Raw genomic sequence first — 19206 nt, forward strand, 5'->3', positions numbered from 1 at the left:
AATCAGGAATCAGTGTTTACGTTGCAAGAAAACGTAACCAAGGACAACTTTTGTGAAGCTTCTGAACAAATGGAAAGATTATTGCAAGTCTACTTAATCATATTAGAGTATGCACATGGCTCAAAAATTTCACAGCCTGAAGAAGTTTGTAAGGTAAGGTCAACTACTACTACTACTACTACTACTACTACTACTACTACTACTACTACTCCTACTCCTTCTCCTTCTCCTTCTTCCTTATTCTTCTTATTATTATTTTGAAATATATTTTATTGATTTTTTTAAAAAAAACATAAATCATTTACTAATTAGTGAACAGTGTGTTGTCTGGGTTATATTTGTAAATCATTAACAATTGATTTCTATAATCCATAATCCACATAATGATTTTAGTTGATTTCCTCTTTCCCCCAAAATATCCTCTTTTGCCAACATTGAGTTAATACAATTCTTATTGTTTTGATAGATAACAGTTAAATATATAATTTTCCCCAATATTCCTAAAAGTAAAAATCATATCAATATAATATTTCTTTTCTATCCAATCATTCTGATTGCCTTATCATAGATCCTGTTACAGTCCTTATTTAAATTTGTTTCTCCCACAAAATTCTAGGTATTCATACTGGTTAAGATTGTCTCAAAAATTAATTATATTTAAAAATTTAACTCTATTTTTCCATATGAACCATCTCAGCACTTTTACATTTCTTAAGGAATAGATAAAACAATGGAAAAAGAAAGAAAGGAGAGCAAGAGTAAAGAAACATAAAAAATAACCTACTACTTAAAATATATATCCCTCCTAAGCTAATATATATTTATTTCCTAAATTTCTTATTATTTTTAACCACAATTAAAAATATGTTTAATCTTAAAACATTCCATTTAATACATCTAGTCATCTAGTCCTTTAACTCTTATTCAAAACATTTTTTATTCATTATAATTTTCCTAAATTCAATCACCTTTAAGTATTTAAAACATTTCTTTTATCTAAGCCATTTCAACTTTTTTATATTACTCATATCAAGGAAGAAAAAAAAAGGGAAAAAAGCATACTATATTGTTTAGGGAATTCATTCCTCTTAAAATGACATATATATTTCAAAACATTTCTATTTCTTTAATCATATTCAAACAAATGTTTCTTTTTTAAGTATTCTCTCTGGTAAGTCCCATCATCTATTTTCTTGGTTTCCACTTTAGTCTTTTTTTTTGCCTAGTATCTTTCTTAATCAATGTATTTTGCTGAATCAAAAGGTTTTTCTGTATGTTCGTAAATGTTGCTGTTGATATAACAATAAATCAGGTGAGATGTCTTTGTACAGGGCTTCTGCCTTTCCATGTTTGTTGAAAGTGTTTTTTTTTTCTTTCTCTCCACTTCTCTTATCATTTCTTTTCTCTCCGATGTTCCTGACATCTCTACAGTCCATTTTATCCAATCTATTTTCTTCTCCTCACATTTATTTTGTAGTCTTAAGGGATAAGTTGTTTTTTCCAATTCTTGCAAAAAAATTTCCACTAGAGTTAAATCATGTTTCCTTGTTTTGTTAAGTTCCATCTTTAAGTCTCTATTCTCAATTCTATATCCATTTATCTGTTTTATCTGCTCCTTCTCTGTTGTTGTTTTCTGGGATTTTTTTTGTTAGAGTTAAATTAGAAATAGATTGATTTATATTTTCAAAGTTATTTTGGATTTCTTTGTGGTTTAAAGTCATTGTTGTTTGAATTAGTTGCAGTATACTATATATCTCCTGTGAAGTATTTATGTTTTCTTGTTATGTTCTTTCTACGTATTTCTGATCCATGATGGCCAAGAATTTGAATTTTCCTCTTCCTTTCTTTTCTCTGCAAATAGCTTTAGAGTCCCAATTAAATAGATATTTGTAATCCAAATAGTTCAAAAAAGATTTTTTTTCTGAACTTTATAATTCTCTTTATCTACAGCTCAGATTAATGTCTTTGTTGGTCACAGCTGTTCTGTGTTGTTAAAACTAAAGGTCACAAACACAGATTAGTTTATCCCAGGTTGCCACGTCTTATATTAAAGTCATAGCTGTCATAGTCTTCATCCACCACTAGCAACTATTTGTTTTTCAATTTCCAAAATAAACAATTATCTTTAAAATGAGAGTCTTAACCATTCAAACAATTTTAGATTTATCCAGATTTCAGTTTTAAATTTCAGGTTTTATATTTATTTCACTTCCATATATTTTGATCCTTCGTAAAAAGATTAATTCGCTGCTTCAGTTAGTATAAGGGTGGGGCGGAAATCCCTCTCCTTCCCTTTTGGAGATATTTTGCTTCTTGGGGATCCTTTCCAGGAAATTAAATGTAGAATAAAAAAGAGAAGATCGAATTCCTCACCCTGTTTCAAGCACGCTATTCACAGTTGTGCTAGTTAGTGCTTTTGGACTTTGGTTGCTAGTAGCTTGGGCTGGTAGATGCAGCACAGCCAGCCTTTCTCCTGTCAGGTTAGAAGGCTTTCCCCAAGTTGAACGGAACGGCTGCCGCCGTTTCAGAATTGCTGGAGCACCTTTCTTTCTTCATTGCCTCTCTGGGGCGACTTAGACCCATTTAGGGTCCCCAGGCAGGGTGAAATTAGCCTGCGACTGGTCACTATTGCCAGAAGTCCTCAACTTTTTTTTTTATTATTGGGGCAGGTCATGTGGGTTTGTTATGAGGAAAGTTTCTTTAACCTGATGCACTTGGGGGAAATTCTAAACTGAAATGACAATCCTGGGAATACTAGTTATTGTAGTCTGAATATATTTGACCAGTGCCAGGTTGGGAAAAGCAGGGAAGCAGCATGACGTAACTGTTTATAGGTTGTGTTAAAGGATTATATGTAATGGTATGTAACAATATTCTGAAGAATCAATCTTACTAATCTTTTTATACAATCTGAAAAAGATTCTGTAGCCCTAGATAAATTCTCTTTTATGAGTGAAAGCAAATATGTGTGTCCCAGGATAATTTTGCAGGATTTAATCCCTGTTCTGTCACCAGGACCAGAGGTTTAGTCTTCCGAGCTTTTGGACTCGTGCTAGAGCCCATTCTTAGGGAACTTCTCTCTGCCAGAATGTGTGATTCTCTTACACCTTACTGACTTTCATATTATACTGTTGCGTAATATTGGCAATATTGCTCCAGAAGGAAGAAGCAGCTGAGAGGAACATGGCAATAGAATGATTGAGAGATAGGCACAGTTTACAGTGTGATAGAACACTGAATAAGGTGTCAGATAAGACAACATTTTCAGGTAAACAATAACAAAAAATGTTTTAGACTTCATGGCTTCAGAAAGAAATGTTAAAAGACCCACATTTTGGAAAGAAATCAAAGAATCATTTTAATTCTCACTAAAATTAGTTGCCATATAATAAATTTCCATTAGAACAAAAGATTTCATTGAAAGAAATGTAGGCAACCTGCCATACTATCATAATATGTTTCTAAATCTTATTGGATTATCCTATCTGCAATTGGATTATCTTTTTTAACTTGACATTCTTTTTTAGCCTCCATTTTCAGCCCACCTGCTGAAAACTTTCTGAGAAAAAGTGTTTTATAGACACCTTTTGGTATAAAGGAATATTACAATATTTTGTTTACGTTTTCACATTGTGAGGATTCTTTCTGTGTACTGCTGTATATGTGAAATAATGAGGGAAATGATATTTTTATATATTTTTATTTTGCCTGAATGTCTTAAAATTTTGAAAATCATTATTCATTCTTTTATTCCAGACATTAATAAAAATAATAGATACATCTGATCTCACAGTGCCTTATTGTGATTCCCTGCTTAAAGTTATTTCTGTTTTGCTTCTTCATGAGAATGTCTTATTGTCTGATTCTTTGGTGAAAGAAACTATTGAAAAGGTAATAAGGCACTAAGTTAAATTAAAATGTATATTTTGGTAAAAGATCTAATAAACATATGCCCATTATAATGTTTGCTTTGTATTTTTCTGGAATAGATCTAAATATTTCTGATAACAAATATATGTAGATGGGCATAAATGACAACTCTCATTTATCATCAGTGATTGAAATGCTCTATATGTGAATTGACATGGGGGGAAAATGTTACTTTAAGGAATTTGAATTTTATGGCACCTTAAGGACTAAGAAATTTATTATAATTGTTCATGGATCATAGTCCACTTCATCAAACATAAAGTGCATCACCCACAACAGGAAAGTTATTACATATACCAACTAGTTGTTAACCATAACCAACTTGCTTTCACTGAGCAAGCAGCCCAAATATATATGGAAAAAAATAAATAAGTACAAAACTGAAATGTCAATGATAAAAAAACTCATTGGAAAATGGACAGTAACAGTTCTACTTTTCAGTCCATGAATTTTTCCTGCAAAATGTTTTTTATTGTAATATTGCATGTTTATAGGAGGTTGCATTTTAAATAAAAGACCACAATCAATATGGCAGAAATGAAATGCATAAAAGCATTTAAACAACAACAAAAGGTTGTGTCATTTCAAGGTGCAGTGGAGGAAAGATCAGGGTAAATAAAATATTAGGTTTGATAACAATTGGAAGCTTTTTGCCAAGGATATAGCCAAATGTTAAATCTATAGTTCATTGCTTAAGAGAATTATTCCCCTAAATGTTTTTATTTTTTTATTTTAAATTTGTAAGTTTTTAAGGTTTACTTAGCTAAATGTTTAGTTTTCACCCTTGAGTTGGATTTTTGATCAAATATGTAAAGGGAGGGCAAGAGTTGAAGACAGCATAGTTTTTGCATGTTGACATTTAAGATTTGTTTCAGACATTTCTTAGTGTGATCTGTGATGATGCTTGTGTATATGAATATAGTTAATTCTGGAAAGATGCCATTCATGAATCAGTGTTAACTTTTGTGATATGATTATCTTTGAGCAAATTGTACAGAATCAGTTTGAAAAGTTTGATAATCTTTTGGAAAAGTCATTGAATCTGGACCGGCCCTTTTCTTTTTAATAGGTCTTCAGAAGTGGATTTGAATGGTATTCTGTTTTGAATTTTTCTAAAGCGATGTTTCAGATGAAACAATTTGAAAAGGTAGGCAACCCTTTCAGCAACTTTTCACCTCTGGGGAAGCAATACAAGTATCTCTGAATGTTACTGAGTTTTAATCCAAGCAGTCATCTCCAACAATGTCAAATGCAGAGAGTTCTAATTCAGTCCCAGGTTGCCCATCCATGTTTTAATTAATGTAGGGATTATGTGGAAAGAACTTCAAGAAATGTCTATAGTGTTTATAGTTTGCAAAATCCAACTGCCATTGGCTAAGAGGATCCAGTGCCTAGAGCTGTATTTATTCGTTCTGAGATAGCTTTATAGTTATTCTATTCTTTGAGTTTCAGATAATAATAAAAGTAAAATAATTCATTTATGCCGGATCTAAAAGATATTCTGAAAAGAATATCCTGTGTATGAAAAGTGCATAGCAACAACTATAATAGCTGCTAGATTCTTGAAAATCTTGTTTAGAGATAATGTATGAACTTAATTAACCTTAGCATGTTTTGTTTATGCAGCATATGTAAATATTCACAGAAGTGAATAATAAGAGCACTTCAGGTTTATGCACTTCATTGTCACAGTATAAGCCCTGGGCTATTTCATGTTACCTCACAGTGCAGATAGGGCTGAGGCTGGGGAATGCAAGTAGTCCTTGTCTTACAACCTCAATGGAGCTCAAAATTTCTGTTGCCAAGCAAGACAGTTAAATGAGTGGTGCTCCATTTTACAACCTTTCTTTCACAGTTGTTAAGCAAATCTCTGCAGTTGTTAAATGAATTATGAGGTTATTAAGTGAAACTGGCTTGCCTCTTTGCCTTTGCTTGTCGGAAGCCATCTGGGAAGGTTATAGATGGTGATCACATGACCCTGGGACACTGCAACTGTCATAAATACACACCAGGTGTCAAACACCCAAATTTTAATTACGTGGCCATGGGGATGCTGCAGCGGTTGTAAGTGGAAAAACTGGTTATAAGTTGCTTTTTTCAGTGCCATTTTATTAGTCATTAAGCGAATGGATGTAAGTCGAGGACTACCTGTAGTGCTTATCACGACAGCTTGTGGAGCATGTAGCTTAGTGGGAGATGAATTGCAGAATTCCTGTGCCCAGCTTTAGCTGCTCTTAGAGTGAATCTAATTTTTTAAACATTCAGTAGCCTGAATATTAAGTGCCCTCTACATCTTAGGAAGTTTAATAAATTTTCTCAGGTCTATAATTTAAGCCTTGCCTCTGTCGTTTTAGGAGAGAACATCATTTCATAGGGTAGAAAAGTTTAGATGAACATTTATCATGAAGCTGTGCAACACAGAAACAGCAGTATAGTGTTACGAACGGGGAAAGTGGGAGGAGTATGAACTATGGAACCCGTGAAGATTTGCAATTAGTTTAAGAATGTTAAGAGAGTGATATAGAAGTTCTAGAGACCAAATAACTTAATTTTGTTTTTACATTGAAATGTAGAGGTTGTTCATTTAACTTTTTAATTGAGTAGTTTTCTCTGAGTCATGTTTGATCCCTGGAAACTTTGCTGACATGTTTCTTGACAACAGAATAGTTTATCATCAGAGCTTTCCTGGATTTCTTTTTAAATTGTTCAATCTAGCCTGTAGCCCTTGAATTTTTTATTAACTTCTCATTATGTTTGCATTTAGAAATCAATTGGGTGTAGGTAAGTGCTACCACTTCCCTGAAGTTGCTTTTAGGACCCCTAAAGATTTGACTGAAGAAGATGAACAATGTAACTGCCTGATTAGGTTTGCTAGGAATCAGGCAGTGTAAAATTTTAAGATAAATAAATAAATGATAGAAAATAGGGAGGAAAGTATATATTAGATGCCTACACATTGAATCCTTCACATATTGAGGCATGATTAGCAACCTGTAGCCAATCTGTACCCTTCAGGTATGTTTTTGCCACCCCTAGGTTTCCTCTAGAACAGGGGTCCCCAATCCCCAGGCCGTGGCCCATTACTGGGTCATGGCCTATTTGGAAGCCGGGCCATGCAAGAGGTGGGCTGGTGCATACACATGTGCACAGCTCTACTCACTCGAGTGGCGAGGTGGTGGGTGTGCGTGCGCTCAATTCCACCTGTGGAAGCGGCGGCGGACCGGCTTGCATGTGCATACGCACATAGCTCTACCTGCGTGAGCAGCATGCCAGTGTGCATACATGCACAGCTCCATTTGCATGAGCAGCAGGTCAGCACGCACGTGCATGCGCACTGGTCCAGCACAACAGCCATTTATGACTGATTTTTTTCCCCCTTCTGTCTCTGACAGCTAAACTGGTTGAAAAAAATTGTTTTGAAGCTTTTTGAAGATATATCTGTTTTCTATACATTTCCCCAAATCCACCCCTAAGGGTTCTTGAAGACTAAAAATAATGGCACACAAATGGGCATTCCCATAGATCAGGCATGTCAAACTGCTGGCCCGCGGGCTGGATGCGTCACACCGAAACCACGCCGTTGCCATTGCCAGCAATGGGAAAAAAGTCCCAAAATGTTGTGCGATACCACGTGACGTCGCGAGTTTGACATGCCTGCCATAGATCGTGTGAGCACAAGATTAAAAAAAAAAATGCTGGCACTGTTTTAGAGGATTATACCATACTCTTTGTAAGCCACCACAATTAAATAAGACTAAGTTCTATGTTTATGTGGAAAATTGGCTTCCTGATTCTGATATATCTGTGTCCTAGTTTGAAAAGTCTTGTACAGGTAGTCCTCGACTTATGACCACAATTAAGCCCAAAATTTTATGTTGCTATGAGACATTTGTTAAGTGAGTTTTGCCCCATTTTATGACCTTTCTTGCCACATTTGTTAAGCGAATCACTGCTGTTGTTAAGTTACTAACATGATTGTTAAGTGAATCTGGCTTCCCCATTGACTTTGCTTGTCAGTAGGTTACAAAAGGTGATCACATGACTCCAAGATATTGCAAGCATTATGAGTCAATTGCCAAGCATTCAAATTTTTATCCTATGACAATGGGGATGCTGCAATGGTTATAAGTGTGAAAAATGGTCATAAGTCACTTTTTTCAGTGCTATTGTAACTTCGAATAGTCACTAAATGAACTGTTGTTAAGTCGAGCTTTACCTGTATTGTATTGTTTTGTTCTGTTCTTTTCAGCAATTTCTTCCCAGCCTCCTTGAATACACTGGGTACTGTATCTACAGCAATGATGCTTTGATCCAGGAAGGGGCCTTAGCAATTCTTTCTAGACTTATCCTAAAGAAAGCAGAACCTCCCTCTGTTGGATCAATGGCCTATGAGAAGTATCCACTTGTTTTTGAAGAATCAGCTAAAGGGTATGTATGTCTTAACCTTATTTGGAATTATACAAGTGATATTCCTCAGAACTTGTTAAATAAACTTACGTAGTGTAGCAAAAGTTCATGTTTTAACATCCGATAATGATTCTTTAACTCCCATTTTGGTTTAATTGTTCTGCAGTTACTACATTAAAACAGAAGGGACATAAATTGAATCATAATCCTGCTGCAGTTCATTCATTTCTCCTAACCCAATTTGAAGTGGAAGATATCTATTGCCAGGGCTATTCTAAGCCAGTGATAAAGAGCTAATCTGGCTCTTTAAGTATTTAAACACTATTGATTGTGTTGATGTATTAATCTTTAGTATCGGGTCAGTGTCATAATTTCATATTTTAAAATGCCTCAAACCACATTTGAGATAGATGCCAGTGAGAATCAGTTGTTAAGTGAAGTGGTTGCAAGTGAAACCACAACTGGACTTATTGTCTTACTTCAGCTTTCCTTTGCTTTATAGATCTGCAAAGGTTGTAAATGCAAGGACTGGTCACAAAACAGCTTTTTTATCACTATTGTAACCGTGAATGGTTGTTAAACAAGGCAGTTGCTATCTAAGACTACCTGTATGAGTAATTAATTCATTTAGAATATTTCTCAGTCTGTGTTGCTGCTTTGTAATTCAGGTATCTCCCTGAGTGCAAGTTCATGTCTGATTCAATTCCATAATGAAAGGAAAACTATGCAAATTAAGTTCCTGCTGAAACCAGAGCAGTTGTTGGTTTTTAGATTTTTTTTAATCCTGCCTTTATTATCTTTTACAACTAACTCAAGGCAGCAAACATACCTATTACTCTTTCCTCCTGTTTTTTCCCACAACAAAAGCTCTTGAGGTGAGTTAAGCTGAGAGAGTGATTGACCCAAAGTGGCCTAGCCAACTTTCATCCCAATGGCAAAACTAAAACTCACAGTTTCCTGGTTTCTAGCTTAATGCTTTAACCACTAGACTAAACTGATCTGTTCATACTTAATAAGTATATTGGCTTGGCTCACTTTTAACTATTACTTAGTGTGAGTTTCTGTATCACATTAAATAAAAAACAAACAGTGATCTATGAACCAGATCAAAATATTTACAATAAAGAAAAATAACAAGAATAACTTAATCTGTTCTTTTTTATTTATATATACGGTATATATTTATACACACACACACACACACACGCACACACGAGATGTGTTTGAATATTAGTAGCTCAGGTTGGTAGCTGGGCTGTTGGTTTGATCTCCGGGCTTGGTAATTAGATTGCAATGTTTTATCTCCGTTTGGGGGACATTTTCATATATAAAATTATGAAAAAGAGATCTTCGTTGGGCAAGTGGGTAGTGCATAAGTTGCAAATTATAGTGGAAAGCCTAATCTCTAAAATTACAAGAGAAAAGTATAGTGCAAACAATTTCATGTAACTGTTACAGTGACCATTCAATTTTATTTTAGATTGAGTAGAAGATATTTGAGAAGTAAGAAGATGGAAGAAAAAGAAGAGGAGACAGTGCTTGATCATATTCTGTCTTGCGTCAGATTCCCCAGCAGCAGAAACACAGCTGATCTTTCACAATCCTGGGCAGCCCTTGTTGTACTTCCACATATAAGGCAACTATAAATCTACCCTGGCTTATTTTTTTACTTCTTTCCACATATTGGAGTACATGTATTATAACTGATGTGTAGAACTTGGATTTATTCTTCTGCTTTCTGGAACAGCAGTTCTCAACCAGAACTAGGAAGTTAGAAAGGGTAAAATAATCCCAAATACTTTGCTGGCTAAATGACTGTTTAAAAATTCAGCAGTTGAAAGTCAAGATCATCTGCAGTATTGCCAATGATATCTGAGCACATTTCTTGGATTTATTACTTATCCCTTGTTGCTTCTATTGTTAGAGGCAAGCAAACATCAAAAACTGTTTGCAGACTTGCTAACAATTGTCGCATCAACAAATTAGCAGATTTAATAGAAAAGAAGGATTTGGATTTCTTTCCTTTTTCAAATAAGTTATTTCCAAAGACCTTCTAATTTTGCAAGAGAGAACTAGATGTATCTGAGAATGTTACTTCTAATTTGCTACTCTTATTTTTTCTTATAGCTGTGAATGTACAGCTAAACATAATGTTATCATAATTCTCAATCCAAATTGCCCAAGGCAAATTACAAATTTTCTCTCCTCTAATTTTCTCTCTCCTTACTTCTGTTTCTTTTTTCATGCTTTGGGGTACATTAGAGGGTAAAATGAAATCATAGTTCAAGGTTGAAATTCAGAAACCAATGCTTAGCTTTCAGTAAAATTATAATTTATATTTGCTTTTATATATTTGACAGGCCACTAGTGAAAGAAAAAGTTACACCAGTGCTTACAAGGTTCTCTGAGAGTCTCTTTGCTGCCCTTGACAAAGGACAGTTCTGCAAAGGTTAGCCCTTTAGATTAATCTGTTCTTTCTTTGTAAGAGTCAATAAAAATAAATACGGTCTGTACCGTTCCCTAGGGCCCCCCCCCCCTTTGTAGAAGTGTGGTTAATTTTGACTGCTACTGGATTGTCACTCCCTTATTTGTCCAGATTTTTTAAAAACTTTGCCTTTCCAGTGTGATCCCTGGAGATAACAGTGTGGTTGCCAACATGTCTCTTGGCACCATCCCTTATTGAATTTAATTTTTCTTTTTTTTTAAATTTTAAAAAATGAATGGGTAGTCAGTTTGCTCAAGCATAATCACTAACCTCAAAACAGCCTGCATTTTCAACTGTGCATTTTGGTCCTCCATTAATCCCAGAATCATTCTTAAAAAAACATTTGGGCGGCTGCAGCCCAATGCTTTATTTGCTTTCTAATAGATGGATGTTTTGTGATCAGCCTCACCATTTTGACAATCATTTCTGAAGTACTCATAAAATGCTCTCAAAATTCCAAATGTTGGAATTTTGAAATTCTTCTTGGCCATAAAAAGTTTGGCAGTTTAAAACATCTATTTGTTTGATTGGCCTAATCTACTGTTTTTATACTTTTAGTTTGCTTCTAATATAGTATTAATTAGTTGAGATAACTAAATAAGAGTACAGGGGCAAGATTATATGGGAAAAGCTTTGTTCTTATTTCTGTTGTGAGGTACCCTGAACTTCTGATACAGATTGCATCATTGTACTAGGATTGTTTAAGACTGTTATTGTCCTGTAGAAGATGCACACTAGAAAAATGCGTACATCACTGATTGCAGATGTTTGCATGAAATGCATTCCAGGAGAAAGAAATCTTTTCTAATTTGGTATTTAGTCTCCTTGTATGATCGGCTTCAGCTTTTCTTGTTCAAATCAATAATGACATGTCCAGATATTTGAAAATCATACTTAACTTGGTTCATATCTAAGCAATATGTTAGACTTCTACTGTGCATTTAATTTACCTTATGAAGTTGAATTAATATTTTTTCATATTTATCCATCTTTTCTCTAACTTTATATAAAATGTACATATTTTACAGGTAGTGTGCATATTTTATAAAATAAAATGATTATTTTATTTTAATAGCTTTTAAAGTATTTCTAATATGGGACATATGAACTAAGACACAATTTGTTTTTTATTTTCTTAGGAAACTTGTTTGTGGCTTGTCAAGCTGTGAGCACGCTTCTTAGTTTAGTGGAATCCTTGGAAATTTTAGATATGTTACCAGTGGAACGCATAAAGACTTTATTGATGTATGTATAATAGGAAAATATTTCCCTATGGAATAGCAACCTAGTTAACCTGTTTTATGCTATATTGTCATCAAAAACTAGGTTGAGTAATCCTCAGGATATGACAGCAGTTGGGCGGGGATTGCTGTTGCTCTGTGATGAAGTCATAAAGCACTGTGTTATGTGACTGCATTGCTTAGTGATGGCAATTCTGGGCAGTTGCAATTGCTGTGATAACTCCAAGATGTGTGAGAAGAAGCCAGGGAAGGGTATAGGAGGGCCAGCGCAGGCTACATGTGAGTCATAGGAAGCTGGGAGAGAGTCTGTGAAGGCTTGCATGAGCCAGGGGATGCTGCAACCAAGAGAAAAAGTGGGAGGGAATTAGCAGAGTGACTTGTGGCCTTCCCTGCTAGTTTTCATACTGAATTTGCTTGTGAGAAACTGGCAGGGAAGATCGCAAATGGCAGTCGTGACCATGGGTCCCTGTAGTTGCAGTTGCGATCACAATTGCAACTATGGCTATGGGGATGCTGCCGTGGCTGAAATTTGAGGGAATCAATTGTATATTCATTTTTTCAACGCTCCTCTAACTTTGAATGGTTGATAAAAAAAAAAGGGAGTAAGCCGAGGACTATTTGTACTATTTACATATTTATTGCTAAACCTAGAAACTCCTTTTTTACATGGAAAATGTCAGACACAATTGGTATTTATTGCATTTTATACAGCAGAGATGGGAGTTTTTCTTTCCCTGAAAAAACTCAATCCCCAAGGTTAATAATCAGAGACAGTTTTTCAGACTATTGGAAAAAGAAAAGATTTCATGGTAGAAATTCCAATTATTGTAAAGGGTCCCTGGCAGTATAGTCGTGCTGCTGGAAAAAATAGAAAATTGCATCTGTGTATTTCAAGGATTCAGTTCCTGTAGGCTTGAAGTTTTATGTAGCAATGACATGGAGCACAATTCAGGAGGCTTATCTTGAATCCTGTAATTTAACTTGTTCTGTGACTTGGCTGAGGTGAGCAGTCTTAAGTCTAAATGGGGCACATCAGCTTGCTATTATGGGAGCTTCATTTTAATCATTGTCATCAATTGTGCTTAGGTTTGATTGTCATTGCTATCTTACCTGTCATTGTTGTGCATATTGGTGAGGGAGTACTCACCATCATTAGCAATAGATAAAACAATTGTTCTGTAAGATATAGGTTTTCTATAGGTTATTGATAACCTGAGAACCAGTGTGGTAAAGTGATGTAAAATTAAGATGCAGATAATAATAAAGTGCAATTTTACCCTTGCATAAACTTAATAGATGGCATTAAAGCAAGTATGTTGTGTCATCTCAATTTGCCATATGAGGGATAAAACGTAAAGAGGTATTGTAAGGATTAATAGTAAGTAATGCAGGATAAGGTCTTAAATATTTGAAAACAGACAGTAGAACTGCTGTATTTGCTTACTGCTAACAGTTGGATTGAATACATTCTCCATCTTGGAGGCTATCCTACTCAACTGCTCTTTGAAGAACAAGATTCTGTGCTTAGAGGATGCTAGAGCCAACTTGACATCTTGTTTGGTCTCTTAAAACTGGCCAGTTAATGTCTATGTACCTTTACATACACTTATTTTCCTTTTTCCTCCCTCTCCCCAACTCTGTTGTTGTTAGTCACTAAGTGATGATTAACTCTTCACAATCCCATGGACCATAACACACCAGGCCCCCCTGTCTCCACCATTTCCTTCCAGAGTTTGCCCAAATTCATGTTCATTGCACAAATGGCACTGTTTAGCCATCTTTTTTTCTATACTACATTACTAAGAATGTATGATGATTTTTATAGAAAGCCTGCGGTTAAGACAATAACATAGTAAATTAAAGTAAAAATCATATTTTTAAAATATATCTTGGTTTTACTGTTTTCTTTTTCTTTAGGACATTTCCTTCAGAACCATCTGCCTTACTATTGGCTGATCTGTATTTTACAAGATTAGCATTGTGTGGTTATCACGAACACTTATCTAAAGAGACTCTGACGGAATTATTTTCTAAATTGCAATTCAATATTTCTTCCAGTGCACCTAAAGTAAGCTGATCACAACTGTTTTTTTTTCTTTTTTGCTTCTCCACTGTTCTTTCAAGAGTCATTGCTGCATAATGTGTAGTAAACTGCAGCAATTCAATCAGCAGTCTGTGACATCTAATGTGTTCTCACCCTCATATCAATTAGGGTTACATAATACTTTGTGCTGAATGCCCTCTGGCACTAACCGGATGAACAAGAATGGTCTCTGGCAAAGACTCAAAAGAAATAAATCAGGACACAAAACAAGCATTGGAGGATATTTAAATCTCCATAATCACATTCGTGGATCTTAAGGATAGCTATTTGCAAGAAAATCAGTTTGAGGGGTGAATAAAAAATGAGATTGTAGAACATGAATGCCTGTTAAAATATGATTTCATCCAATTTGCCTTAAACAGAAATTATCAGCTTGATATTTTTTCCAAGAAGTCAGAATTTGTAATTGTACTATTTTTTCATTGATACTAATATATTGAAATTTCTTAAAAATGTAGAAATGAATATTCATTTTTACTTCCTTATACTGACCTTCACTTTGTTTTCTTTCATCTCTATCTGATAAAACAGATTTTGATATAAATTAAATTATTATGGTAGGTAACAGGAAAGAAATACAATATTGTGTTGGGAATACACTATTCCTATCCAAGTAATTTGAAGTTTTCATAATTCCTAACTTTGGGGATATTGGCTAAAGCTCATGGAAGATGGATCTAAAAATATTTGGAGACATAGCTTATCTATTGCTGGCTTATATATTATTAAATGAATTAACGAAGCATGATATCTTTGGAACAGGTGCGACTGCTAACTATACGGATTTTAAGTCGTTTTGATAACCTGCTTTCAACAGGAACTCAGGTAACATTTCAAATTGTAATTTAGTGCAGCAAATGGTACAGCATTCATGTAGAAAGAGGCTTCTCCAGTGTTCCTAAAACGGTTAAAATTGCAGTGGTAGATGAACCAAAGTATAGGTTTAGTAGTGTTCCCTAACTTATATTTCTGAATGTTAGTATGCCATTATTTTTGGTGAATTTAGAGTTTGCACTTAGTGAAGGTTTGATTCCTGCAAAATACTTTATACATTAGTACATTTTCTTTTTTCATTTAAAACAATAATGAATTGCTAGGAACAGCTTGGATTTAAGTTTAGGGTGGTGTTTTTCTTTCTGGTTGAAAACAATATTTGATGTTACTCATATCCATGCATTGAATTTCTTTTCATTGAATGTTTTTTTTTTTTTTTTGACATAGTGGATTATCAGCTGATTTCTAGCAACAGTTAGGAAACTTTCTACCAAATAAGCTATGAATGCATTTGGCTTTGAAGAAACTTTCTGACACATTTTTTTTTCTTATTTGCTAAGGATGTGGGGTTATTTGGTATGTTGCTTCAAGCCGAACTTGTACCAGCAAATATCAATGATTATCGTGAGAAGCTGCTCTACCTAAGTAAGCTGAGATACGATTTGGTGTGCTCCATGATCCCCAAGGGAGATTTGCAGGAGGTAAAAGTGTCCTTTGTGAAAAGTCTTAGCATAATTGCATTTTCCTATAAGCAGATCATGCAGTTTTTGTATACTATCATAATGGCTTTAATAACGTGATGAGAAACAAAATCAATTCACACCAATGGTGAAGATCCAGGATTTCCATGGATTATAGAAATCATAGCCATCTCTATTTTTATTTTCTGATCAGATAAATTTGTGGATAGGTAGAGTATCAGGTAATGATTAATTTATGTTAGCAATTAGGTTTCAAATCAAGGGCAATTATTATGTTTTTACGGCAAAGATATTTCTCTTTAATTACAGTTTATCTTTCTGGTAAGTCTGAAATAGTATTTTGATTTTCTTAATCAAATTCTGTCATATTGGTCAGATGTTTGCAGGGGGGCACTCTGTATCATACAAACTACTAGACTGAAGTGGGATTCAATGCAGCACTACCCTCACTTGCATTTTCCCTATGTAACACAGACCATATTTACATGGAGCACTTTGCTATATTGGGGCTTCATTTACTGCACTAGCTGGTTAAATATGGAAAGAAACATCCTTTGTGATAAGAGAAAGAGCCATTAATTACAGTCCATAACCACAGTATGTTACTGGTGAAGCGGTCTGGCATGTCATCCAAAATTTGATTAAGAATTAACTTCTAAGAAAACAGCTGTTGATACAAGAGTGGCTACATGTATAGCTAATAAAGGAGGATATAATATATGTAGCGCAAGATTTCAGGAAAAAAGGCCACTATTATGCTAACTGTTACTAGAATTTAAGGAAAAATTAAAACATTGGATACTAATATACTGATAGTATTTAAGAAGAATATCTTTATAGGAATGGATACTAGTGGTCTTGTTCAATATGTATTGGTGGTTTTGAAAGAGGCAATCAAACATTTTAGACTGTTATTCTAGGTGTCTCTTCGGTATTTACTGGGAATGCTTTATATCAACTTCAGTCCACTGTGGGAACCTGTGATTGAGCTTATAAGGTAAGTCTTTGTTTTTCAAGGAAAAGAGCAAATTGGGTATTGTGATTAAGGATTTGGATTTAGCTCAGCCCCAAGCCATGAGAGTTCACTGGGTGAAGTGGAAATCAGGCCTCTGAGCCCAACCTTTGTTGTGGGAATTGTAGGAAAAAAATGTAGTGTATGTCACTTTGAATATCTGAAAGAGAGGCGAATACAGTTATAAAATTATGTACCGTAATTTCCAGCGTATAAGACGACTCGGCGTATAAGACGACCCCTGACTTCGGAGCCAATTTGCATGCCTAGAAAGTCGTCTTATACGCCGGAAACTACTGTAATTTCCGGCATATAAGATGACTCAGCGTATAAGACAACCCCTGACTTTGGAGCCGATTTGCATGCTTTAGAAAGTCGTCTTATACGCCGGAAAATACGGTAGTTATGTAGTTATAAATGAGGACAAAAATCAATTGTATCATATATCTGTGAATTATGTGGGGTGGAGAATTAGTTTAATATGCTAATGAAGGAAATGTCTTATTTCTGGTGAGACAATTGAACGTGTCATTCTCTTGAAGGAGGGGATAATTGACATTGTTCAGCCTATGGGAAATATGACTTCTTTATTTTCGGCTTGCTATTTTCTGGCACCTGGCAGGTTTTTTTTATAATAGAAGATTTATGTAGTATGAATCATATGATTCGTATAGTATGAATAGACAGTTCATAATGCCTGAGTTAACTTGAAATCCTAGCTTCCACATCCATCATGAAGATATTATTGCAGAATTGCATTCCTCGTTACTTTTTTTTTTGCTGCATCTACACACTACAATTCTACCCTACTTATCCATGAAAAATGTTTTGTTTCATAAATGAATTTAGTCTTATAGAATGATGTTGGTTCCACCCAGTGGTGGGATTCAGCCAGTTTGGCAGAACCGGTAGCTAATGTTTTGTTGCCCAGATCTAGAATGGACTTCCGGAAGTGGAATCCACACAGAGAACCGGTTGCTCACATATTTGAATCCCACTGCTGGTTCCACCCCTATACATTAGAATGTGACCTCTTTTGTTCAACTTGAGTCTGGGAGAAATTGAATGATGCCAAATATTTGTGGGAAGGAAATTTACTTAATGAGCAGATGTTTGAGAAATGAAGGAGTGCAGTTTCAGGTTTGCAGCAATACAGTTTAAGGATCCCTTGCACAATCAAAGAGTAGAGAACAAAGTTCCTCATCCCTCTGTGTAATTGAGTTTCTGGGTGGAATGGCTCTCCTTTCTCGCTCTCATATGACAAACATCTAGCAGGCTGAATCCAGGGAGCTTTTCCACGAGTAGAGATGAGGAAAGAGCTGAAATCCCAGTTGCACAAGATGTTGCATAAGTCTTAAGATGAGTACTTGTCCTTTGTTTAAAAGTAGCTGGTAGAAATGTCAGAATTTCTTTCACTGACATTGCTCATTAAATGAATTCCCACTCTGTTCTTATCCCTGCATATCTGTGTTGGATAAATCACTCTAAATTCCTTCTTTTAGTTGATTATTAAGGGCAAGCTGTGTGTCTGTGTGTATCCTTAAATCAAACTGATTAGGCAAATTAATTTATGAAGAAACCTACTACTGAACTCTCCAGTTTAGTTGAAAATCTACTTTTCTCTAGTGTATATTTTAAGCTACAATGACCAAATTATGGATAAAACTGAAAAGGGGCTAATTTTAAAGACTTCCATAAGGATTAAAAATGTTTATAATTTTGCTTTACAAAAGAAAATTCAAGAGCAAAATCAAGAAAATAAATTCTTGAATTTAAATATAGTTTTCTGAAATAAAGAACTGCCCTTTCTGATAAAGAACATGTGGTCACTGAAATTTAAGCACATGCTGAAAAATGACCACAAATAAAAAGAAAAAATCAGTTTACTGTGCAAAAGAAAACAGGACAAGCAGAATTTTACCCCAAGGAAACTTTTCAAAGAGAAAAGAATTAAGAAATAATTCAAACTTGGTGGCTTTTTTTTCTTCTCTTTGTGACGCAATGAAGCACCAATTCCTGAATATTTCAGCATCATCATTCTCATATTACACTACTTTGCACTTTTGGAATAAACCAGATTGTGGAACGATATGAGCAAGTTAGATATACTTACCAGATTTCTTACGCTTCTGTTTTTCAAACATATAGCAAAATGATTTTGGATTGTGATACAATAGGAATAAAGCCCTATAAATTAAGAAAAGATTGCAAAGCATTGCAAAATAGTTTAGTTTTTGTGAAGAAAAGAAGACAGCCTATGATAGTTAATAGTTGATTTGTTCAGTTACCTATTTTAAAAAAAAAAATCCTATTTTTTTTAATTAGATCCCATGCAGATGAAATGGAAAACAAGCTATTCTGGAAAGTTTATCATGAACATTTGGAAAAAGCTGTATCCTATGCTGGTAAGACATTGTCATATAAAGTTTTGATAAGGTCAAACTGCTTGTTAACTAAGCAAATAGTGTCTGACTTCAGGAATTTTCTCCCCTGCTCCCTCTGTCTCTCTCAGGTTCCAGTGGCAAAACATGCTTGCAGTGATCTGGAATTGT

The 19206-nt window shown here is 34.8% G+C and overlaps 1 protein-coding gene across 1 annotated transcript in view; it reads left to right on the top strand.

Moving 5' to 3' along the window:
• The window catches only part of UTP20 (UTP20 small subunit processome component), an 87909-nt gene that overhangs the window by 14567 nt on the left and 54136 nt on the right, over positions 1–19206 (top strand). Inside the window, exons 9-20 of the mRNA XM_039354101.1 lie at positions 7–153; positions 3757–3891; positions 5000–5077; positions 8180–8358; positions 9818–9973; positions 10698–10786; positions 11962–12067; positions 13981–14131; positions 14930–14992; positions 15502–15642; positions 16563–16639; positions 18980–19059. Coding sequence (XP_039210035.1) covers positions 7–153; positions 3757–3891; positions 5000–5077; positions 8180–8358; positions 9818–9973; positions 10698–10786; positions 11962–12067; positions 13981–14131; positions 14930–14992; positions 15502–15642; positions 16563–16639; positions 18980–19059 — 1402 coding nt within the window. The remainder of the gene's footprint in view (positions 1–6; positions 154–3756; positions 3892–4999; positions 5078–8179; positions 8359–9817; positions 9974–10697; positions 10787–11961; positions 12068–13980; positions 14132–14929; positions 14993–15501; positions 15643–16562; positions 16640–18979; positions 19060–19206) is intronic.

Source organism: Crotalus tigris, unplaced genomic scaffold (genome assembly GCF_016545835.1).
Source record: "Crotalus tigris isolate CLP2741 ecotype Arizona unplaced genomic scaffold, ASM1654583v1 scf7180000018548.2558034, whole genome shotgun sequence".
NCBI lineage: Eukaryota > Metazoa > Chordata > Lepidosauria > Squamata > Viperidae > Crotalus > Crotalus tigris.